The sequence below is a fragment of the Bubalus bubalis genome, chromosome 23, assembly GCF_019923935.1.
Source record: "Bubalus bubalis isolate 160015118507 breed Murrah chromosome 23, NDDB_SH_1, whole genome shotgun sequence".
Taxonomy (NCBI): Eukaryota; Metazoa; Chordata; class Mammalia; order Artiodactyla; family Bovidae; genus Bubalus; species Bubalus bubalis.
In genome coordinates this window covers 25,002,196-25,027,219 of record NC_059179.1, presented here as the reverse complement: position 1 = coordinate 25,027,219, position 25,024 = coordinate 25,002,196, and the positions used below count along the sequence as shown (strand labels likewise).

General features: G+C 39.6%; 1 protein-coding gene and 1 long non-coding RNA gene across 3 annotated transcripts; one reads left to right on the top strand and one right to left on the bottom strand.

The window, feature by feature from the left end:
• Positions 1–1,027: 1,027 nt before the first annotated feature.
• Positions 1,028–15,214, top strand: LOC123331436. Its single transcript, XR_006548079.2, has 3 exons — positions 1,028–1,286; positions 8,152–8,243; positions 14,872–15,214. It is a non-coding gene; the product is annotated as an uncharacterized LOC123331436 (long non-coding RNA).
• Positions 11,134–24,783, bottom strand: LOC102412117 (glutathione S-transferase omega-1). 2 transcript variants are annotated; one of them, XM_006050093.3, is made up of 6 exons: positions 24,601–24,783; positions 24,260–24,368; positions 20,239–20,461; positions 17,450–17,548; positions 12,136–12,242; positions 11,134–11,364 (listed from the first exon to the last, which is right to left on the bottom strand). In XM_006050093.3, the coding sequence occupies exons 2-6, from the start codon at positions 24,316–24,318 to the stop codon at positions 11,211–11,213; spliced, it is 642 nt and encodes a 213-aa protein (XP_006050155.1). In that variant the 5' UTR covers positions 24,319–24,368; positions 24,601–24,783; the 3' UTR covers positions 11,134–11,210. The 2 variants fall into 2 exon arrangements, with proteins under 2 accessions (XP_006050155.1, XP_006050153.2); XM_006050091.3 differs by having other exon boundaries at positions 24,582–24,782.
• Between the last annotated feature and the right edge of the window lie 241 nt (positions 24,784–25,024).

Sequence of the window (25,024 nt, the reverse complement as noted above, 5' to 3'; positions counted from 1 at the left end):
TTGCTTTTTAAAGTTTATTTTTAAAATTAAAACTAATTTTAAAGGTAAGGCCCAGAATGCACCCTGTTTTCTTTGAGAATTAAGCTCTTTTCTCTGTTGTTTTCACATTTTCTTTTCCATGTATACAGGACTTAAGAAATCCTTCCAAAATTTTCTTAGGTCTGAACAGAGGTTGTGCTTCACTGGAAAAGCTCTCTGAAGAAGGCTTTTGAGACCTAGAGAATTTTCAGTCTGCATTTAAGTTTCTATAGTGCCTGGACTGTAACTGTCCAGTTCAGAACACACAGCAATCTCTTGTGTTCTTTTATCTGAGAGATTGTTTTGGGCAGAAATGGGGTGAAAAGGGACTAGATGAGTTTCAAAGATGTTAATGATCTATTGCTTGTGTTAGGCAGTTAGAATAGGGAAAAGGAGTCCAAAATGGCGGTGGCTAAAAGACGAGGAAGGGAAAAACCTGTGAAAATAGAACAAAGGAAGGTACGAGGACCGGAGTGAAGACCTTAGGTAGAACAAACGGCACTCCTGGCTAAGCCCAATTTGCATAGGGCAGGCCCAGGGGGAGGAAAAATATATAAAAGGAGGAGCCAAAGCGCTTTCTCTCCCTCTCCCTCTCTCTCTCTCCCTCTCTCCCTCTCTCCCTCTCTCCCCTCAGCGTGGGTATGCTCTTCATCTTTCTCTCTCTCTCTTTCTCCACCCGCCCTCCCCCACCCCCCACCACCACCACCGCAGCACTGGCACACTCCTGCACTCTCTTGTCTTTGGGTTGGCATGCCCTCACGCTTTGAGGATGGATTCTCCTGCTAACTTCTAAATAAAATAGAGCTGTAACACTGATTTGTCTAAGAGCTATAACACTGTCTGTCCAAGACCCGAGAGCTGTGACCCGCTGAGGGCTTTAATGTCCGTCACTGCAAATCTTTGTTGTGACTAACCGAGGAGCATACACTCGCCTGACACTTGCATTATTAAAAAAAAAAAATGAAAAAGTATTTAAAATGTATTTTATTCATGGCGATTGTATCTTTTCCTAGGTAGGTGCAAGTACTCCCCGAGAAGAATGTTCATTTTGTCAAGAACAGCACCATTTGCCACCCTTGTGGGAATTTCATAGTACTTACTAATATTGGAATCAAGAAAAAGACTGTACTCCAGTGTATGAATGGAATTGTGGGCATCCTGGCAACTAGTGTTCCTTATGAAGTTGTGGCTTTTTCTGACCAGCAGCTCTGTTCCCTCATCTACATATACAACTTCCTCTGAAATGACCAGAAAGATCAAATTAAAAGGTATCTTGCAAAACTCTTCCTTTACCATGACCAAAGGATTGTATTAAAGATGTGACCAAATCTAGTTCTTATAAATGTAGGGTTTTGGGGGGTTTTTGACTGGTTGGGTTTTTGTTTTTGTTTTTGTTTTGTAATAAGCATTTTTAAGGACCAAATCAGGCTGATCACATAGGATTTAATTAAGTAGGCTAGAGCCTTGCTACTCAAAGTGTGGTCTGCTTACAGTCAACATTGCATCACCTAGGATGGCCGAAACTCTGCTCCCATCACAGACCTATGCATCAGAATCTGCATTTTAACAATATTTCCCCAGTTGATTCATATGCACTTTAAACTTGAGAAGCACTGGACTAGAACACTACTAGAGCACTAACTGCTGTTTAAAACTCTTTTTTAGAACAGTTTTTTTTTTCTTTCCTGATGATTTATTGAAATCTGGCTGAAGAGATGTGTATAACTTCTAAAGATAAGTCTCTGAGCCTCAATTTCCTTTTCTCTGATAAAGATAATGGTATCTACTGTCAAGACTGTGCTGAGAAAATTGAAATTATATATATAACATATAACCTTATGTATTATGTATAATTAACATATATGTTAACACATATAAATGACATGTATGATATGTCACTTATACAATATGTTAATCAGTGTTGTTGTGCAGTCACTTAGTTGTGCTGCGGGGAGGAAGAGACTTTAATCAGAAAGCCAGCTGACAGAGAATATGGCAGGCTGCTGCTGCTGCTGTTGCTAAGTCGCTTCAGTCGTGTCCGACTCTGTGCGACCCCATAGACGGCAGCCCACCAGGCTCCCTGTCCCTGGAATTCTCCAGGCAAGAACACTGGAGTGGGTTGCCATTTCCTTCTCCAATGCATGAAAGTGAAAAGTGAAAGTGAAGTTGCTCAGTCGTGTCCAACTCTTCGAGACCCCATGGACTGCAGCCTACCAGGCTCCTCCATCCATGGGATTTTCCAGGCAAGAGTACTGGAGTGGGGTGCCATATAGCAGGCTAGAGCCTCACAATAACCATCTTATTGGGGTCTGGATGCCAGGTTCTTTTATAGATCAGAGAGAAAGAAGCAATGAGGAACTAAAGTCAAAAGGCAGAATACAGAGGGTGATGCAGTGGGGAAGTAAAGTTGAAAGGGAGTTCAGTCTTGCAAAACATCTCCAAGGGAATGGCCTGCCTTTGGAAGGGGTGTGTTAATCTCTCCTTTCACAGGTAGAAAAGGACAAACTTTCTCTCCATGAGCTGAACCAAGGCACTTTAGTTTACAGTCAAGCAGAGGAGCAGGGTCGTCCAGGCACGCCATTAAGTATGATTATAATAATAAAAGCAATGAAAAAGCAAGTCAAAGAGACACTTTCCAACATGGAGTCAGAATTGGCTTCCTCCCTGCAGCAATACAAGGTATGTCTACAGGCAGACCTTGTTTTATTGTTTGCAAATATTGCATTTTTAATTTTTTTGTGGCAACCCTGCACTGAACAAATCTATTGGCACCATTTGCTCAATTCGTGACTCTGTCCCATTTGGTAATTCTTATAATATTTCAAACTTTTTATTATTATATTTGTTATGGTGATGACTGATATTCGATGTTACCATTGTATTCATTTTGGGAGGCAATGAACTATACTCATATAAGAGGGCAAACTTAATTTCTAAATTTTTTTGTATGTTCTGACTGTTCCATCAAACAGCCATTATCCTGTCTCTCTTTCTTCATGTCTCCCTATTCCTTGGGACCCAACATTATTGAAATTAGGCCCATTAATAACCTGACAGTGGCCTCTAAGTGTTCAGGTGAAAGGAAGTGTTGCATGTGTCTCACTTTAAATCAAAAGCTAGAAGTAATTAAGCTTAGTGAGGAAGGCATGTCAAAAGCTGAGACAGACTGGAAGCTAGGCCTCTTATACCAAATAGTTAGGCAGGAATGAATGCAAAAGAAAAATTCTTGAAAGAAATTCAAAGTGTTACTCCAGTGGACACACAAATGATACAAAAGTGAAAAGGTGTCATTACTGATATAAGTAAGTAAGTGAAGTCGCTCAGTCGTGTCCAACTCTTTGCGACCCCAGGAGTCTTCCAGGCTCCTCCATCCATGCGATTCTCCAGGAAAGAATACTTGAGTGGGTTGCCATTTCCTTCTCCAGCAGAACTTCCTGACCCAAGGATCAAACCAGGGTCTCCCACTTTGCAGGCAGACTCTTTACCATCTGAGCCACCAGAGAAGCCTACATTGCTAATATAAAGAAACTTTATATTTCTTCTGGATAGAAGATCAGACCAGCCTTAACATTCTCTTAAGCCAAAACCCGATACAGAGCAAGTCCCTAACTGTCTTTAATTCTGTGAAGGCTGAGAGAGGTGAGGAAGTTGCAAAAGAGAAGTTTGAAGTTACCAGAGGTTGGCTCAAGAGGTTCAAAGAAAGATGCTATCTCCATAACATAAAAGTACAAGGTGAAACAAGAAGTGCTGATATAGAAGCTGCAGCAAGTTATCGATAAGATCTAACTAAGTGGCTACACTAAAAAGATTTTAGGTGTAAACAAAACAGCCTTATATTGGAAGAAGACGTCATCTAGGACTTTCCTAGCTAGATAGGAAAAGTCAATTCCTGGCTTCAAAGCTTCAAAGGACAGACTGACTCTCTTGTTAGAGGCTAATGCAGCTCATGACTTGAAGTTGAAGTCAGTGCTCATTTAACATTCTGAAAGTTCAGGGGCCTTTATAATTATAATACATCTCCACCTGTGCTCTATACATGGAACGACATAGCCTGGATGACAACACATCTGTTGACAGCATAGTTTACTGAGTATTTAAAGCTCACTATTGAAACCTACTGCTCAGAAAAGAAGATTCCTTGCAAAATACTACTCATTGACAATGCACCTGGTCACTCAAGAGCTCTGATGGAGATGTACAATGGGATTGATGCTGTTTTCATGTCCTAACACAACATCCTTTCTGCAGCCCATAGATCAAAGAGTAATTTCAATTTTAAAGTCTTATAATTTAGGACGTGTGTGTTGTGAGACAATAGCTGCCATAAGTAGTGACTCTTCTACTAGATCTGGGTAAAGTAGATTGGAAATCTCTGGAAAGGGTTCACTGCTCTAGATGTCATTGAGAACATTCATTACTCACTGGAAGAGGTCAAAATATCAGTATTAACAGGGGTTTGGAAGAAGTTGATTCTAACCTTGATGGATGACTTTGAGGGGTTCCAGATTTAGTGGAGAAAGTTACAGTACACGTAGTGGAAATAGCAAGAGAACTAAAACTAGAAGTTTAGCCTGAAGATGTGACTGAATTGCTGCAATCTCATGATAAAACTTGAATGGATGCAGAGTTGTTTTTTAATTGCTGAGCATAGGAAGTGCTTTCTTGAGAAGGAAACTACTCCTGGAAAGAACGCTATAACAATTGTTGAAATGGTAACACAAGGTTTAGAACATTATATAAGCTTAGTTGACAAAGCAGTGACAGGGTTTAAAAGGATTGACTCCAGTTTTGAAAGAGGTTTTATTGTTGCTAAATGCTGACAAACAGAATTGCATGCTACAGAGAAATCATTCATGAATGGGTGAGTAAATCAAGCAAACTTCATTGTGGTCCTGTTTTAATAAATTGCCACAGCCACCCCAAGCGTTAGCAGTCACCAACCCCAGTCAACAGCCATGAACAAGAAGGCAAGACCCTCCATCAGCCAAAAGCTTATGACTCTAAAGGCTCAGCTGATGGTTATTATTTTTAGAGATAAAGTATTTTTTTAATTAGGTTGTATAAATGATTTCTTTAAACATAATATTATTAACACATTTAAACTATATTATAGTGTAGACATAACTTTTATATGTATTGGGAAACCAAAAAATTTGTGTGATTTACTTTATAGCAATATTTACTTTATTCCTGTGGTCTGGAGCCAAACCTCTAATATCTCTGAGATATGCTTCTATATGGACTGTATCTACTCTTCATCTTTAAAATACTCCCAGTTTGGTTACTTGGTATAGTCTTATCAAAGGAATTGATAGTTAATTCAAACTAGTAGCCAACATTCATGTTGAATCATTAAATGCTAAAGGAATCCATGATAAAATTAGGATTAAATCATCAAGGATACACAATGTTACTACTGTTATTTAATATCAACTTGGAAGTTCTAGTCAATGCAACAAAATATGAACATATAAAACTTATAGCTAGGAGAAAAGAGATAATGGATAATACAATAATCTTCTAGGACTGATAAAAGAATGCTCAGTAAGATGCTGGTTTCAAAATAAATATCCTTGCAATTAGAAGATTTGAATACTTAGGAGTGACTCTAATGAAGAAAATTACAAGAATCACTGACATAATATTTAAACATATAGAGACATACTCCTGCATGGAAAGTCTGGTTATCATACATGTAGTTCTGATATTCTTTACAGAAAGAAATTCATAATTTTATCAAATGTTTTAGAGACCAGGAATACTTAAATGAATGATTTCAAGGTTCATCTAGAAGAACAGAAAGTAGAGAATGGGGATAATTTGAAAGAGAATATGACAAGGTAGAGGGCCCTCCTTAGCATTATGGTGCCGTCATCATATAGGGTGTGGGATTGGTTCAGGAGTCACTTAATCAGTGAAAGAATTGAAGAGTGAGGACAGGCTCTGGAATACATGAAGCTAAGTATATGAAGAAGACACTCCCAGAATGATACCCATACACAGTAGATGATATGAATTATTAAACAATGGTGTTAAGAAAAATATTAGAACAAAAGTATCAAGTTAAATCCTTATGTTATACTGTGTATCAAAACATAAATCAAACAAAAGCAAGAGAGAATATAAACAACAAACCTATTGAAAAATGGATGAAACTGTGGTAGAAAATTGAAATAATTTAAGGTTGAAGAAGGACTTTTTGCACAAAGGAAAAAAGTGGAAATAGAAAGATTGACATATTTCATTATATACAAATTTTACACCTATGAATATTGAAAATACCATGAAAAGTTAAAAGGCAAATAATAAACTGAAGAAAGTATTTGGGACAAATAAGGCAAAATATTTTCAGACCATTTATGAAATAATAAAAAAGATACCTCATTAGAACAATGGATAAGGAACTCACCCAAACCACAAAACTACTAATGACCAAAAACATAAAAAATGTTTCATTTGAATATTCATTTTATAAAGTGTCATTTAAACAAAGGTGAGGTTTTTCTACTTATCAAAGTCACAATTCTTTTAAGTTCATATTTGCTAGCACAGGGTGCAGTGAAACTGGGAGCGCTCCTTTCCTAATGGTGGGCGTATGAATTCATACAGGCTTCCCGAGAAATAAATATCTACTCTATATCCACTTCAAGAACTATTCAGTTTAAAGGAAATAATCAGAAATAGGGCCACACATTTGTGTGCAAACGAATTAAAAGCACTGTCATAATAGCAGAAGATTGGAAGCAACCTAAATTTCCAGTAATCTGTGTGTGGTTAAATAAGTTTAAGATCCCATAAAGAGGTACTATGCGAATGTTAAAATTCACATTTTTGAATAATTATTAATGATAAAATGCTCAAGGTAAACAAGCAAAAAAAAAAAACTCAATAGAAGTCATGGAATATATGATCCAAGTTCCATTTCTAAAATGAATTATTATGTAGGTTATTTATTTAGTCCATGATTATTATAGCTATAAAAAGCAAAGTTATATTTAACAAAAAAAATGTATTTTTGTAAGTAAAAACACAAGAAAACAAAAACAAATTTATCAGATTTTGTAGTATAAATAAGGAGCATTTGTTTTTCTTCTCTGGATGGCTAGTGTGTGTGTGTGTGTGTGTGTGTGTGTGTGTTTTCTTCAAAAGTCTTGTGTTTTGTAAAATAAATGTAAAGAAAATATAAAATTAATAATCTTCAATTACGGGAGGAAGTGTCTGTCTAGTAAGGATAGAAAATTATTCCATTAAAGCCTCTGTCCAACAAGAAATTATATTTATTTTTGCATTGGATGCTCAGAAAATACAAGCTGTTTTTATTGATCAGACTATGCTACATAAACCCAATAAATGATAAAGTTTAGTGGAATAGTACGTTCAGTTAAAGTGAAAAGTGTAAAAATGCAGAGAACAGGGCCGTTAAAATGCAGAATGAGCAATAGAGAATTGAATGTAAAGACAGACATAGGAGAAGGCAAAAGTTGTGTCTATGGAACCACAGTGAAGAACAGCAGCTAAAGGAGGGGAAACCAAAGCCTCACACACAAGGAAGCAGAAGCAGACACCTCCCTGCATTAGCATCCTCACTGTGTAGATTTTAAACACATTGTTGCTAAGACTTTAAAGTCAAGTTTCATTTGTTCAACTGTAGGTACAAACGAGAAAATAACTTTTTATAGTTGTTCTAAGGACTGGAAGATATTAAGCTAAGGGCCAGATATGGCCTAAGGGACAGAGACATCCAATTAAGCTAGAATTATTGCAACTGCCCAGTGTATTTCAAGTTGTTGAATAACTTCTCTAATTACCGTGTTTCATATATTTATGGAATATTTTATGGTTCTTGGGCCATTTCAAGGCATACAAGGACGTACATAGTGCAGTGTGCTTAATTCTGCACTGAAGTCATGAGACAGTGACCTCATGGCCTTAGTTGACTCAAAAATCTTTTAAACACAGATCTTAACTTTGCTCATAGCTTTCTGTTAATAGTGTAAGAAACCAGCCTAGACATTGCACAAGGCAAATATGTTTGAATCATGTGAAAATTATTAAATAAAAGAAATTAAACTATAAGGCTATAGTTAACCTGAACATAATGATTAAATCCTTGCATTGTATTTTATATTATAGGCAATGTTCTCCTGGACTATACTTTTCTTCAGTTACTGTGGCACCTACCTGCCTAGTTACTCCTCCCTCCCAGAATTTGAACTGGCCCTCTGGTAAGTTGCAGCCTCCTGCAGAATTCCTTTCATTGGGTCAAATTTTAATTTATCCTTCTGGATTTTAATCAAAGCACGTCTACATGAGAAATTGGAACAAGGAAAAATGGAAGGAATAAAAGTCCTAATCATAAGGCTTCATATAATCAGTACTTTCAGGCAGCAAATTGGCAGGGCAAAAGCTAACAGATTAATTACTGTCTTTCTCTTCTTATCAGTGTGTTATAATATTTCCTTTGTCAAGTAAAGAATACATGAATAAGTACATAAAGTTTCATCTTTTCCTAAAAGGGTATCTATGAATTATTTTCATTATTTCCACTAATGCTGAAATTAAGATAGTCTTCATATTAGAGCTCAGTTTGAAGTAACTGTTTTTAGGGACATTAGAACAATTAAATGTTCAGAGAGTGGAACATTATACCGCATTTCCCAGCTGTATAGGAAATAACTTGTGAATAAGACACACGTCTGGTCTTTGCTGGATCACTTCATGTGGTCACCTTTGAAGATGCATTCACTGTTCTATCCATAATATAAACTCCTTTGGGGGGAATTTGTCTTATTGAGGGGAAATATTTAATATTCTCAATCCAAGAATGATTGTGAATACTTACATACCAGCATTTTTCATGGAAATATGTAACAATCTTGATTTATAGAATAACATTTAGTTTATGCAGAATTTCTTTACTGTTTGTGCAGAAAAATTTTACTGTTTACTGGTGGTCTAGTTGTTAAGACTCCATGTTCCCACTGTAGTGGATACAGGTTTGATCCCTGTTGCGCAACTATGATCCCTCAATCGGTCAAAAAAAAAAAACACAACAACTTTCAGTTCAGTACAGTTCAGTTCAGTCGCTCACTCGTGTCCGACTCTTTGCGATCTGGTGAATGGCAGCACGCCAGGCCTCCCTGTCCATCACCAACTCATGGAGTTTACTCAAACTCATGTCCATCGAGTTGGTGATGCCATGTAGCCATCTCATCCTCTGTCATCCCCTTCTCCTCCTGCCCCCAATCCCTCCCAGCATCAGAGTCTTTTCCCATGAGTGTATGAGGTGCACTTTGCATGAGGTGGCCAAAGTACTGGAGTTTCAGCTTTAGCATCAGTCCTTCCAATGAACACCCAGGACTGATCTCCTTTAGAATGGACTGGTGGATCTCCTTGCAGCCCAAGGGACTCTCAAGAGTCTTCTCCAACACCACAGTTCAAAAGCATCAATTCTTCGGCGCTCAGCTTTCTTCACAGTCCAGCTCTCACATCCATACATGACCACAGGAAAAACCATAGCCTTGACTAGACGGACCTTTGTTGGCAAAGTAACGTCTCTGCTTTTGAATATGCTATCTAGGTTGGTCATAACTTTCCTTCCAAGGAGTAAGCGTCTTTTAATTTCATGGCTCCAATCACCATCTGCAGTGATTTTGGAGCCCAGAAAAATAAAGTCTGACACTGTTTCCACTGTTTCCCCATCTATTTCCCATGAAGTGATGGAACCAGATGCCATGATCTTCGTTTTCTGAATGTTGAGCTTTAAGCCAACTTTTTCACTCTTCTCTTTCACTTTCATCAACAGGCTCTTTAGTTCCTCTCCCCTTTCTGCCATAAGAGTGGTGTCATCTGCATATCTAAGGTTATTTATATTTCTCCCGGCAATCTTGATTCCAGCTTGTGCTTCTTCCAGCCCTTTACTGAGATATAATTGATGCATAATTCACTGCATGAATATATATATATACAAACAACTTTATATGTATATAAACAACTTGATAACTTTTGACTTACCCATAAAAGCATCACTATAATCGAGATAATGAATATATCCATCATCTCCAGAAGTTTTTCCGTGCTCCATCAGGTTCTTCCTTATTGGCTCTCACCACACATACCCGTACACCACTAAGCCCTGCCCCTCACTCCCAGGGAATCACTGATGTGCTTATTCACATTCTGGGTTAGTTTGCATTTTTAAGAATTAAACATACATTATATACTCTATTTTGGGGTCTTCCATGCAGCACAGTTATTTTCTAATTCTCCCATGCTGCTGTGTTTTACTTGTTGATTCCTTTCTATTCCATGGTATGGATAAATATCACAGTTTATTTACCTACTCACCTTTTGATGGCTGTATTAGTTTGCTAGGGTTGCCTTAACAAAGTACCACAAACTGAGTGGCTTAAACACAGAAATTTATTGTCTCAGTTCTGGAGGCCAGAAGTATGAGATCAAGTGTCAGCAGGGTTGATTCCTGCTGAGCTATGACGGAGAATCTGTTCCTGATTGTGAATAACTGTCCTCGTGTGCACATGGTGTTCTCCTTCTGTGTGTATCTGTCTCTTAATTTCCCTTTTTATAAGGATACTAATCATACTGGAGTAGGTCCACATTAAATTACTTCATTTCATTTCATAAAGACCCTACTTCCAAATACAGTCACATTCTGAGATACTGAGAGTGAGGACATCAATCTACAAATTTTGAGGGACAAAATTCAATTCATAGCAATACTTAAAGGATGAACTTTGTGATGAGGAAAAGGAAGAGGATTCCAAGTAGAGGAAAGGCATATGCAGAAGCCATGAGGTCAGAAAAATTTGAAGATCTAATTAAGCAATCATAATGATGTGAACAAGAGATCAGCTATGAGAGGCAAGCACAGGAACAGTCTGAGGCCAGCTCATGATCAGCCCTAAGAATAAGTGCACTGCAGTTTATCATCCAGTCTATCAGCATGGACTGTGATAGCCCTTAGAGTCATTTGAGCATTCTGAGACAGGAAATATGTTTATATTTCTGCAGGAGGGTCTTAAGGAAAGCCCACAGTATAGCCAGATTTGATGTCAAATCAGAGAAGGTGATCCAATAAGACATGAGAACACTTGGTAAAATAAAAGCATGGTATTATTCATATTAGTGAAGCAAAGTATCAGCTATGTCTTCATTGCTGACTCTTGTCTCCATCAGAGACCATAGTCACAGGCCTCGGGGCTGTTCTGCAAGTAGAGGTTGAAGAAACCTTGAAGGGTCTTCACATCGGTGGGGAGGGATGATACTATGGGATCATTCTTCATGGATGCCATCCAGAGCTTTAGATTTGGAGTGTGCTCTACATACCTGCAGGAGATGGAAAGAATGGAGGGATGAACAAGGCTAAGTAGGAAGGCATTGCAAATGCTCCTGTAACTTGCCAGTTTCATATTGTTTTCCTCTAATCTTTTCAAGTAGTCCTTTAGAAATATTTCTTTAAGATATGCATAACCATAAAATATGAGATTTGGAAGATATTGCAGAGGTCCTTGTTTTGTGGAAGAGGAATCTAAAACTAGAGTGAAGTGAATTGCTCAGTTAACCTAAGAACTTGTCCAAACTGAGAGACTGATATTTTTTTTAAATGAGAAAGTGAAAGACGACCAAGAACATTACATATTCATTACTCTCTGGTCAGATTGTGACTAATGGTAACTGTAAGCTCTAGGAAGTAGGAGTACGCTAAGGTGGCTGCTAAACTTCAAAACATGGAGTTTGGATAACAGTGTGGGACTCTTGCTGGTAAATGGGAGGTGGCATTAGTCACACAATCCTGCCTGACATAGTTATGAAAATGTATATCCTTATGGATTTTTAACCAAGAGGGAAGGAGTAAATCATTTTTCAAATATTTTACTACCTGTCACAGAACTCCCCACCCTTGCCCACCCCCAGAGATGGGAGAAAATCGTGAGTATAGGTATAGGACATGCCCTGGAAAGTCAAAGTATCCTTCTTTTGGCTGCTCCCATTAATCTACTTGATGAGATACATTAATTTTGTCCATAAAAAGGTTAGTATATACAATTCCAGTTATCATTATCTTAAATTATGCAAAAAAATATTCAAATGTCTTACTCATTTAACTCCAAGGCTTCTAGCCATTCAAACCAGGGCCAGATGAGGTAATCAATCATAGAAAGAGAATTGCCACCAAAGAAGGTTGTCTTCTTATTAGTCAGAACCTGAACATTAAACAGCATAAGAATACTTCTTATTTCTGCATCTGGTAAGGCAAGTCAAGTAAGTGACAGTAGCAACTTTTGCCCTGACATCATCAAGTTGGGGTTTGTCTGATTAGTTTAAGCTTTAGAATCTCTTGGTTTGGGATAATGCAAAACAGTCTATTTTACTGGAAAGGGGAAAAAAGTAAAACAAGCCACAGAATACAAGAACTTTGCAATACACGTACCCAACAAAGGACTGGTATTCAGAATATAGAAAGAACTCCTGGGAATCAATAAGAAAGAGGCAAACAATTCATCGGAAATTTGGGCAAGACTTGAATTTCACAAATGAGAAGTTCCAAATGGCCAATAATCATTTGAAAAAGTGCTCAGCTACATGAGTCATTCAGGAAATGCAAATTAAAATGAAAATGTCATACCACTTCACATCCATCAGAATGGCTAAAAGGAACAAGATGAAATTAGTAACTCTGTGGACCTACTGCTGACAGGAGTATAAATTGGTTTAGCCATTTTTTTAACATTGTCTACTAAAGCTTAGTGCATGCATACTCTATAACCCAGTTATTCTACTTTTTGAAAATGTGAACATATAGTCACTAAAACATAGGTATAAGAATGTTCATCACAGCACTATTTTATAACCCCAAAGTGGAAATGTTTACTGTCCATTAGGACTAAAATGAATAAATTGTGCAGTAGTCATACATTGCCTGGAGAATCCCAGGGACAGAGGAGGCTGTCTATGGGGTTGCACAGAGTTGGACATGACTGAAGCGACTTAGCAGCAGCAGCAGCAGCAGCATACATTGGAACACTATACAAAGTATAGGAATGAACTAACTACATACAATATAGATGAACTTCAGAAACTTGATATTATATGAAAGACGTCAGACCCCAAAGAGTGAATATTATGATTCCATTTGTATGAAGTACAAAAATCATTCAAAACTAATATTCTCTTTCTTGATACGGGTGCCAGTTTCATGGTTGTGTTTACTTTGTAAATTCATCAAGCTATACTCTTACGCTTTGGGTAAATCTCTGCATATAATACTTCAGTAGAAAAGTTTACTTAAAATATATTGGAAATAACTAGATTAATTATTAAACAGATGCCAAGTAAAATTCTTTGAAAACAAAGCACAAAAGTGTATGCCTGAAATTTAAGAAGGTGAATTGTTATTATGGTTTTACAAAGATAAGAACTGAGATTATTATCTAGCTATTTAACACCAAACCATTTTGCCATTTATAAGATATAGTTTTTTTCAGGGCCCTTATAATATTCTGCATTGTAAATAGGTTGTTTATACCTACCTGAGTATGTTTTTGGTCTACCACAAAATTAACCATCTGCATAGTATGAACTGCCTCTCACTTTCTACCTCCCATACTGTTCAGCAGAGTACCTTGAATTATTACTCAGAATGGTACAATGAATCAATATTGTTTGGAGCTGTCCTTAAAACTGTAGTGACTGGTAATTATATTGTGCATAATAAAGTAAGTATTATAGCTTCAGTCAGAAGGAAATAACCTCTCAGCAGCCTGAAACATGGAAATGTATTCGTCCTTAACTGGGAGTCTATAAGCACAGATGGGAAGAAACTTATATGCCTCCCAACTAACCCCAAATTTAGCAGGAAGTGTATGGATTTTCTACTGCTCAAAGGGTCAGCACCCTCAGCCTCCATATTGTTCAGGGCCAACTATAGTTGTACACAGAGATTTTTTGAAATCAGGAAACATGATCATCTTCATGTCCATATATACGAAAACTTAGATGAAATGGACAATTTTCAGTAAAAATAGAAATTACCAAAATTGATTTAAGAAAAAATACAACACCCCCCCAAATTAATTACCATTAAAAATTGAACTCTACCCACATAAAAGACACCAGACTCAAATATTTTACAGAAATAGCCAAAACATATCAAATGGTTTCAGAGCTTAGACATCCAGAGAAAGTAACAACTCATTTTATGAGGTGAGAATATCCTTGATATATAAAACCAAATAAAGATACTATTAGAACAAAGTAATCTACTATATAAACAAATACGCAAATATTCTTTAAATATTAACTAATTTTAGAATATATATGAAAACCATTTAAAACAATTAGGTTTTATCCCAGTAATGCTAGCATAGTTCAACACCAGAAAAATCTGTTAGTTATACTATACTCTTCAGTTTAAAGGGAAAAATTTTTTATGAACATTTGAAAAGATGTAATAGAAACAGACAAAGCATTCAATAAAATTGAGCACTCATTCATGGCTTGAAAAAAAAAAAAACAAACAGCAAACTTCAAGACTCAGTTGGTAAAGAATCTGCCTGCAGTGCAGGAGACCCAGGTTTGATCCCTGGGTTGGGAAGATCCCCTGGAGAAGGAAATGGCAACCCACTCGAGTAGTCTTGCCTGGAGAATCCCATGGACAGAGGAGCCTGGCAGGCTACAGTCCATGGGGTCGCAAGAGTTGGACACAACTTAGTGACTAAAGAGAGAGAGAGAGTAATAGAACTTTCTTAATGGGAAAAAAAAAAGGGGTTTCTGAAATAATCTACAGCAAAATTCATACTTACTGATAAAAGCCTGCATTTCCATATGAAACAGGAACTGTGTCTTCCCTCAGTAAAAACCTAACGCTCAGTGTGAATGGAAGAGGAATTCTCGTGTAAAGGTCCAAATGGCAGTTCTTCTGCAAAGCAGGTAAACCATATCTGGGCTTCCCCAAGTGTCTGTCTAATTCATGGCATCTCTTTGTGGCGGGGAATGTTTATTATATAATATTAAGTAGAAAAAAGAACACGAATGATTTATGCTCTGATTATGGTTAGGATCTGATAGAGTGCCTGATGAACTATGGAATGAGGTTCGTGACATTGTACAGGAGACAGGGATCAAGACCATCTCCATGGAAAAGAAATGCAAAAAAGCAAAATGGCTGTATGGGGAGGCCTTACAAATAGCTGTGAAAAGAAGAGAGGTGAAAAGCAAAGGAGAAAAGGAAAGATATAAGCATCTGAATGCAGAGTTCCAAAGAATAGCAAGAAGAGATAAGAAAGCCTTCTTCAGCGATCAATGCAAAGAAATAGAGGAAAACAACAGAATGGGAAAGACTAGAGATCTCTTCAAGAAAACTAGAGATCTCTTCAAGAAAACTAGAGATACCAAGGGAACATTTCATGCAAAGATGGGCTTGATAAAGGACAGAAATGGTATGGACCTAACAGAAGCAGAAGATATTAAGAAGAGATGGCAAGAATACACAGAAGAACTGTACAAAAAAGATCTTCATGACCCAGATAATCACAATGCTATGATCACTGACCTAGAGCCAAACATCCTGGAATGTGAAGTCAAGTGGGCCTTAGAAAGCATCACTATGAACAAAGCTAGTGGAGGTGATAGAATTCCAGTTGAGCTATTCCAAATCCTGAAAGATGATGCTGTGAAAGTGCTGCACTCAACATGCCAGCAAATTTGGAAAACTCAGCAGTGGCCACAGGACTGGAAAAGGTCAGCTTTCATTCCAATCCCAAAGAAAGGCAATGCCAAAGAATGCTCAAACTACCGCACAATTGCACTCATCTCACATGCTAGTAAAGTAATGCTCAAAATTCTCCAAGCCAGGCTTCAGCAATATGTGAACCGTGAACTTCCTGATGTTCAAGCTGGTTTTAGAAAAGGCAGAGGAACCAGAGATCAAATTGCCAACATCCGCTGGATCATGGAAAAAGCAAGAGAGTTCCAGAAAAACATCTATTTCTGCTTTATTGACTATGCCAAAGCCTTTGACTGTGTGGATCACAATAAACAGTGGAAAATTCTGAAAGAGATGGGAATACCAGACCACCTGATCTGCCTCTTGAGAAATTTGTATGCAGGTCAGGAAGCAACAGTTAGAACTGGACATGGAACAACAGACTGATTCCAAATAGGAAAAGGAGTACATCAAGGCTGTATACTGTCACCCTGCTTATTTAACTTCTATGTAGAGTACATCATGAGAAACGCTGGACTGGAAGAAACACAAGCTGGAATCAAGGTTGCTGGGAAAAATATCAATAACCTCAGATATGCAGATGACACCACCTTACGGCAGAAAGTGAAGAGGAACTAAAAAGCTTCTTGATGAAAGTGAAAGAGGAGAGTGAAAAAGTTGGCTTAAAGCTCAACATTCAGAAAACGAAGATCATGGCATCTGGTCCCATCACTTCATGGCAAATAGATGGGGAAACAGTGGAAACAGTGTCAGACTTTATTTTTCTGGGCTCCAAAATCACTGCAGATGGTGACTGCAGCCATGAAATTAAGAGACACTTACTCCTTGGAAGGAAAGTTATGACCAACCTAGATAGCATATTCAAAAGCAGAGACATTACTTTGCCAACAAAGGTCCGTCTAGTCAAGGCTATGGTTTTTCCTGTGGTCATGTATGGATATGAGAGTTGGACTGTGAAAAAGGCTGAGCGCCGAAGAATTGATGCTTTTGAACTGTGGTGTTGGAGAAGACTCTTGAGAGTCCCTTGGGCTGCAAGGAGATCCAACCCATCCATTCTGAAGGAGATCAGCCCTGGGATTTCTTTGGAAGGAATGATGCTAAATCTGAAACTCCAGTACTTTGGCCACCTCATACGAAGAGTTGACTCATTGGAAAAGATTCTAATTCTGGGAGGGATTGGGGGCAGGAGGAGAAGGGGACGACAGAGGATGAGATGGCTGGATGGCATCACTGACTCAATGGACGTGAGTCTGAGTGAACTCCAGGAGTTGGTGATGGACAGGGAGGCCTGGCGTGCTGCAATTCATGGGGTCGCAAAGAGTCGGACACAACTGAGTGACTGATCTGATCTGATCTGAATGTTTAAAAATATACATAGAACAAGCATAGAAAAATTAAAACAGGTGACAAACTGTGGAAATGTGGGTGACATTTTTCCTTGATATTTTAATGTCAATGCAATAAAATGTTCTAAAAGCAAGTCCATAACAAAACATTTTTAGGTGTTTTCATTTATATCCTAAACACAACGGCTTATAGCTATCTGTTGTAAACTAAAATTTCCTTTTTGGTGTTATTGCTAATTACCTTAAAGTGATTTTGGAGATGGGAATATTAAAAAAAAGAATAGAAGAAAAAGATGGATACCATGTATTACTCCCATAAAATCAAGAAGGGGTTGATTACCTCCTCCAGCTTGCTGAATTCTTTATGCAGTTCTTCTTCTAGGCCAGAGCAATCTTCCTTATTTTGCTTTCTAAGAAAGCTTACCATCAAAGATGGTACCTAGACAGAGAAAAATTTCTTAGTTTATCAGTGTGAAGCTAACGATATCAGCCCCTTCATATAAAAGCACCACAGAACCCTTATAGTCCCCGAGTCAGGGTGTTCTGGAAACTTTAGTTTCTGTACTCACAGAGGTCGGGTACTGATCTTAAAAACACTTTTGTGGCCTAAGATGCTGTAAGAGTCAAGATTTTATAAGGAGTTATTAGGAGAAGCCATCTTGTTGAGTTTGAGTCAAACATACCTTGAAAGGACACTGATAGAATTGTTGCTCATTGAATTGTTGAGAGGCGGAACAAACAGGTCTGGAACTGAACTGGACCATTCCAAAATCATGCTGGAAATGGACCTGATGGGAAGCATTCTTTGCCACCAGTGAACTGAGTACTCAGTGCTACAGTTTGTGCCCCTGCCAGATGCTGGACTATAAAGTTAGTGATGCCAGGCTGGAATTGAATCTTGCAATCACTCCAGCTCCTGAAAGCCAGGAGCTCTGCCACCAGTCACTCTCATCAGCAGAACTGGTGCCCCACCCCATGCCTACTTCTCCACATGTCTCATTTCTGAACTGAACCCTAGCATGTGTGCATGTGAGAGGAAGAGCCTAGGTCCCAGGCCTTGGCACCAGCTGCAAAGAGAGCTGGGAAGGAGATTTTCCTGATCTCTACCTTGGGACAAGCATGAGAAGACAGCTCAAAGTGGTTGACAACCTGAAGACTTGACAGGTGTAGCTGCAGATGCTTTAATGCTTATGGTGGAGGTGTTTGTGTTTTAATGCTCAGTCTTTGGTATTGTCTCACTGCAAGAGACAGAAATCCACTTGTCCCAGTGTAAGTAAACAAGCCCTTGTAAAAGTACAGGAGAATGTCCAGAAAGCCTATCCATGTTGGTACAGCTTGCCTTCATTGGAACTGAAGGTTTGCAGGCAGCCGTTCCTTCTACATTTCCATCTGGGTCTGGATGGTCTTTCATCTCTGCTTCTCCTTGAATGTCTGTTTCATATTATTTGCCAAATGTCAATTCCCTTTGCAATGTTCTTAACCTCTGCTTCCCTAAAAATTCTTTTTGTGTGTGTCTTTGGTTTGTTAGGTCTCCAGTGATATAAACATACAGATCCAAAATCTCAACACCTTTATTGTCTTAGTTTGTGTCTCATTCCCAAGTTCTCAGGAAAATAATTATTGGTCTGGGGTATAGCTGGGGGCATTTCTGGCTTGCTGAGCTGTGGTCAGGGGGATGGGGTCATGTGGTACTTAAGCCCACCTCTTCTCTGGGTGTGAGCAGGGAAGAAACGGTGGGCGTCTCCAGCTGTTAGCGCCTTTTCTTTCTAGACAGTACAAGGAATCTCAGTATTATGATTCTTTAATTCTCCAATATCTTTCTTGTAAACACCATATTCCCTATCATCTTCAACAGTGGAAATCTCTAGCATTCTTTCACTTTCATTCTGCTAAGCCAGCCAATTCCCTCTTCCTTCTCCACTGGTTTTTCCATTTTCAGTGTTTTCTTAAACAATATGTTCTCCCTACAAGTCTCACTTTCTAGATATTTTTTTTTTTACCATTTCTTTCCCTAGAGACAAGATGTTTCCTATTATGCTGACATATATCCTAATGAACTAACAGAATTATACAGACATTATATAGATATAACCTGATGTGGTTATTCACATTGTCTGCTGTTGGTCATTTCTTTTTTAATACTAATTGTTTGACCTAATCTAATTGAATTAATACTAATGCTAATTCAAACACAGAAAGTTCTTCTACGGGAATGCCATTACTCAGCCCATAAGGAGCTGTTGCCAACACACAGGAGATGCTCATAGATAAACACTGTGCTAGAAGAACAAGAGCTAACACTGAGTATTTACCATGTATCGGACTTCAGGTGTTTCATATTAACTGATTTTTTTTCAGTGACACAGGAACCCTTATTATACTCATTTTATACATGAGCTGAGGTACAGAGGTAAATAATAAGTAACTTGCTTAGAGTCACACAGCTAAGAAGTGGCAGGGCTGGTGACAAGCCTAGGCAGTGAGCCAGCAGTAATGGAAACACGGCCCTCCTCCTCAGAAGCTCACAGCCCTGATACAACACACAGGCATACAACTTACATATAAGAAGGCAGCAGTCCCCACAGAGGAAAGTTAGCACATGTGGGAACACAGAGCTGGGCACTAACAAGCTTCTGGAAGACAGCAGTCTCCGGACAGGTACAGTGGTTCCTTAGTGTTTGCTGGGGGTGGCAGGGTAGGGGTGGAGGTGGGGTTGGGTTCCAGGACACCCTGCCCCCAGATAGGAAAATCTGAATGCTCAACCCCCTTATATAAATTGGCACAGTATAGTCAGCCCTCAGCCTCTATGGTTCCACTCATACAGGAGTGCAGACTGCACAAAAGAGAACCTGAGACAACCAGGCAAAGTGAGAAGGGGGAAGAGTCTTCTAGAAAGACTAGAGCAGAAGGTAGCAAGTCTGGGAAAAATTTCAGCATGACAAGAATATAAAGTGTTAGGAAAGTAAAAAGGATTCAGATCATGAAAGGGTGCACGGGACATGTCAGAGCTGGCAAGAGCATAATCCTGTTTCTTTCCCTTCCAAATCACTGAACCTAGAGTGACAGCGCTGATTCAGCTTTAAAAACAAAGACATTTTCAATAGGAGCTGAAATTGCTTAAACATGCACCTTAGAAAAGGACTCAAAGACCATCTTTTGGCAAGCTTTCTCATAGGGGTCGCCTGGCAACAGCTTCTTCCCTGGATATGCTTCATCCAGGTACTCACAAGTGATGGCAGATTCATAGATCAACTGACCCAGACTGGTTTCCAGAACCGGCACTAGGCCTAAGGGATTCTTCTTGAAAAACCACTCAGGCTTATTTTTCAGGTTGATGTTGATGACTTCATGCCTGAAAAACACATAAAAGACAGTGAAGACAGTAACATTTTTCTTGTATTCCTGAATAAAATGTCAACAGTCTCATCACCCACTTAGCTGATCAGACCCCAAAATTTGGAGTCAGCGTGGCCTTGATTCCTTCCCCCTGCCCCCTCTTCCCCAAATCGCACGGATCACCAAGAGCTGTCAGCTAGACCTTCAGATCACAGTCTGGCTTCATCTGCTTCTCAGCTTTAACACTGCCACCTCGTCCAAGACATCATCTGCCACCTGGACCTCTACGGTAGTCCCACTGGCCCGTCTGCTTCCACTATGGCCTCCCTACAGTCAGTCACTCTACTCGTGCCTGTGTACTCAGCTGCTAAGTCGTGTCAGAATCTTTGCAACCCCATGGCCATGGACCTGTCCATGGGATTTCCCAGGTAAGAATACTGGAGTGGGTTACCTTTTCCTTTTCCAGGGGATCTTCCAGACACAGGGATTGAGCCAGTATCTCCTACATTGGCAGGTGAATTCTTTACCACTGAGCCACCTGAGCAGTCCCCACTCTCCATATACAAAGGTAAGTTGAATGAGGCCACCCTCCTGCTTATTTACAATTGCTCCTCACTGCAATGCGGATAAACTCTGAACCCCTTTTTATGCCATGTGATCTGGCCCTAGGTTACCTGTCACATCTGTTTCCTATGACTTTTGCGTTGGTCATTATGATCTGACCACACTGGCCTTTTTTATATCTCTTGAATTACTTTCTTCATTGAACATAAGATATGCATCTGAAATTACTTTGCTAACTTAATTACATATTTGTTATGTCACCTCCTTAGAATGTAAGCTCCATGAAAGCAGTGATGTGCTTGTGTGTCTTGGTCATATTCATAAACAAACATGTAAATGAGCAAAGTTTTAAATAGATTCAAATGGTATGAGGATATATAAACATTTTTGGATAGGTACTCAACACACATTGGTTGAATAAATAAGTGGAAATTCTTCAAGATTGTCAATTAGATATTCCATTTGGGACTAAAAATATCTGAGCCAACTAATTGAGTTTGTTCAGGTCTCACTACATAAGAATCAACATGGTATTAATAAAATTCAGTTTCTTTTGCTAATCTGAATAGAAAGTTCATCAATTTTTACAAGAATATTAAGGAATCCAAAAAATTCATCCACAAAATAAGCTTTCAGATTAAATTTCCATGCATTGATTTTTTTTAAATGGCATATGAGTAAATTACACTAAATAAACCCATAAAGAAGAAACAGGTGAAGTCTGAGCTATATTGATCATTTTTAGATCTGATTTCTGTCCTGCCTGAAAGATTTAGGGGAAACAAGAGGAAGGGAAAGTTCATATAATTGTTAAAGTCAGGTCTCAGGTCCATATCATTGTCAAAGCTGGAAAAGTGTTCAATAGAACCGATTAGTTACTCAGAAATAATACACCCCAACGTCTTTTGTTCCTTTATCCCCATCCACCTGAGTAGCTACAAAATCATTTAGCTTGAGGATTAAATACACAATCCTACCCTCTCTCCCATAGAAAGAAAGGAATAGCCAGAATGAACAGTGGCATTTGTGTGTATGTATTAAAGGGTTTGTCTGCTGACAGATTACTGTACACTCATATACAAGCCACTGCAAGAATAATGAGGCTCTCTGCCAAGGAATTATCAAGATTTCTGAAATTTCATACTATGAAAAGAAAAGGTAAATTCTGGGTTTTTGTAATAAACAAGGTTCTCAGAACACATATGCATTTTGGTAATCTGGCATGATGAGCCAACAGGGTAACATACCTGCTGCAACAAGTTGGAAGATGTGCCTTTCAGAGAAAACCAGGCTTTAGTAGATTCTATAATGATCCAACCAGTCAATCCTAAAGGAAATCAGTCCTAAATATTCATTGGAAGGACTGATGGTGAAGCTGAAACTCCAGTACTTTGGCCACCTGATGCGAAGAACTGACTCATTGGGAAAGACCCTGATACTGGGAAAAATTCAAGGCAGGAGAAGGGGACGACAGTGGATGAGATGGTTGGATGGTATCACTGATGCAACGGACATGAGTTTGAGTAGGGTCTGGGAGTTGGTAATGGATAGGGAAGCCTAGCATGCTGCAGTCCATGGGGTCGCAAAGTTGGACACAACTGAGTGACTGAACTGAACTGATAATGCTGTACAGTCAGCGTGCATGCATGCTAAGTCGCTTCAGTCATGTCTGACTCTTTGCAAGCCTAAGGACTGTAGCCCTCCAGGCTTCTCTGTCCATAGGGATTCTCCAGGCAAGAATATGGAGTGGGTTGCCATGCCCTCCTCCAGAGGATCTTCCTGACTAAGGGATCGAATCCGCATCTCTAAGTTTCCTACACTGGCAGGCAGTTTCTTTACCACTAGTGCCACCTGAGAAGCCCCATAGTAAAGTCAGCTACCTCTCTAATCAAAGTCCCCTGGGACTAAAAACTAATCCATGAACATAGTAGACCTCTGTTGTCTGCACTGCCCAGCAGCTGTTACCACCCTTCACCCACTATACACACATTTTTATAGTAAATCAATCCCGTTTCCCTTTGGAAAACTGTGCCAGTAAGATAGGGTTGTTTTCAACCTAGAAGTCCAGAGGGGCACTCACCCAGGACTTGGTGCCCTCAAATCCAGCTGTGTCTTAATGCTGAATTTTTCTTTTTAAAAAAATTAATTTAATTTTTGGTTGCACTGAGCCTTTGTTGCTGTGAAAAGGCTTTCTCTAGTTGTAGAGAGTGGGAGTTACACTCTAGTTTTGGAGTTACACTCTAGATTCTTCAATTGTATAAGCACAAGATATGTCTTTTTTCAATCCAACTGAATTGGATATCTGTTAATTGCAACAAGAGATTCTGACTAATACAGTAAATATTATGATATTTAGATAAGACAATGTTTTGATAAGTGTTACTAAATGTTGAATATTTTGCTATGTGTTCAGAATCAGTTTCACCCAGAATATGATGGAAATCTTACTGAAGTGATGACTAATTGATAAATAATGTTTTTTTTTTACCCTTTGGAATATATCTTACCTTTTTTAGGGAAAAGGAATTGCCTGCTTAATTCTCCCCCTAGAAGACTAAAAGTAGTTTATACATTCTAAGCATATAGATAGAAAATTTCTTTGGAATGGAAACTATCTCTTAAAACTTCCACACCACATATATCTAATGTTTGTTCAACAGATTCCAAAGGTCACTCTAAGGGAGAAGGTTCCAGTGGCTCTTCAGTGTCAGAGAAAAGCCAATGACTTGCAGATTTCTTGTGGAAAATGCCTATGTCAATAACCTTGCTGTGTGGCTTCCCCAAAGCATGAATTTTTAGGCATAGACACTTTATTTGCTTCAACCAATAACCCAAACTATAGAAATATGCTCAGTACAATTAACTCAGCACTCTACCCAGAGTCAAGGGCGGGACTCTGGACTGGGATATAGGGCAATATAGCACGACTCAGGGATCTGCCAGACCTCAAAGAGCTACTGCTTGTGAGTACAATTGCTGTGATCTCTGCGCACCACGAGCTTTACTGGAGGTCTAGCTTTTCTGATCCATAAAATGGATAATCTAAAGGCAATGTCCCAGACTGGTGGAGTCTGTGGCATTGGCCCCCCGCCCCCACCTCGGGGATAGGATCCCTAAGTTGCTCTATCTCGGAAAGGCTGAAAATAGTTTATTTTGCAGTAAAGGGGTCCTGCCAGAGTTTCCCACTGAGGCCTTCCTCAGCAGCTGGTTCATGGCCAAATCGGGGAGCAGCCCCCTCCTTGGTCCTCACCGGATTCCCTTGGCCCTCAGGACCAGGAGCGTCCTCTTGGCGTAAGGACAGAACCTCATGCTGTAGACACGGATCAGGCCCTCGGGGACGGGCCCCGGGGGCGCGCTTCCTGCGGGGAGAAGCGGACGCAGTTACAACCCAGAGAGGGGCAGGGACCCCCAGCCTCCAGCTGTTCCCCGGACCCAGCGGTGGAGAGGTCCCGTGCGCTGCGGCCCCGGCCTCTTTCCCCGGACGGGTGCCTTCCCAGGAGGTTCAGCCGCACCCCGACCCGCGGCCGAGGGTCGCCCAGATCCCCGCTGCAGATCGCGGAGGGCAGCCTCACCCTTCCCCAGGCTTCTGACCGTTCCGCCGGACATTGCAGCGCAGCACAGGCCGAGCTCCCAATGGAGTTCAAAGTTCAACCAGGAAGTCGGTCGCTCCTCCCCTATTTTTCTCAGAAATGCCAGGCTGGGGCAGCCGTCAGCCCGCCCTGGGCTGTGTGCACAGGGACCCGCGCTGCCCGGGCGCTGAAAGGAAACCTGAGCGCAGAAGCCCTTGGGCGACCCGACCCAGCGCGCAGGCGGATTCCCCACCCTCTCCAAGAAGGAAGACCCAACTACCGCAGCCTGGGCGCCTGGAGGGAGATCACAGCCAATATTCCCACTGCAGGCGCCTTTGCAGTACATGTGAAAACTGTAGTCTTAAACTCACCCTCTCTGAGCCTGTTTCTTCTGCAGTATGGTTGTTGGAAGGATTCAATTTTTACTAAGTTCTTAATACATAGTA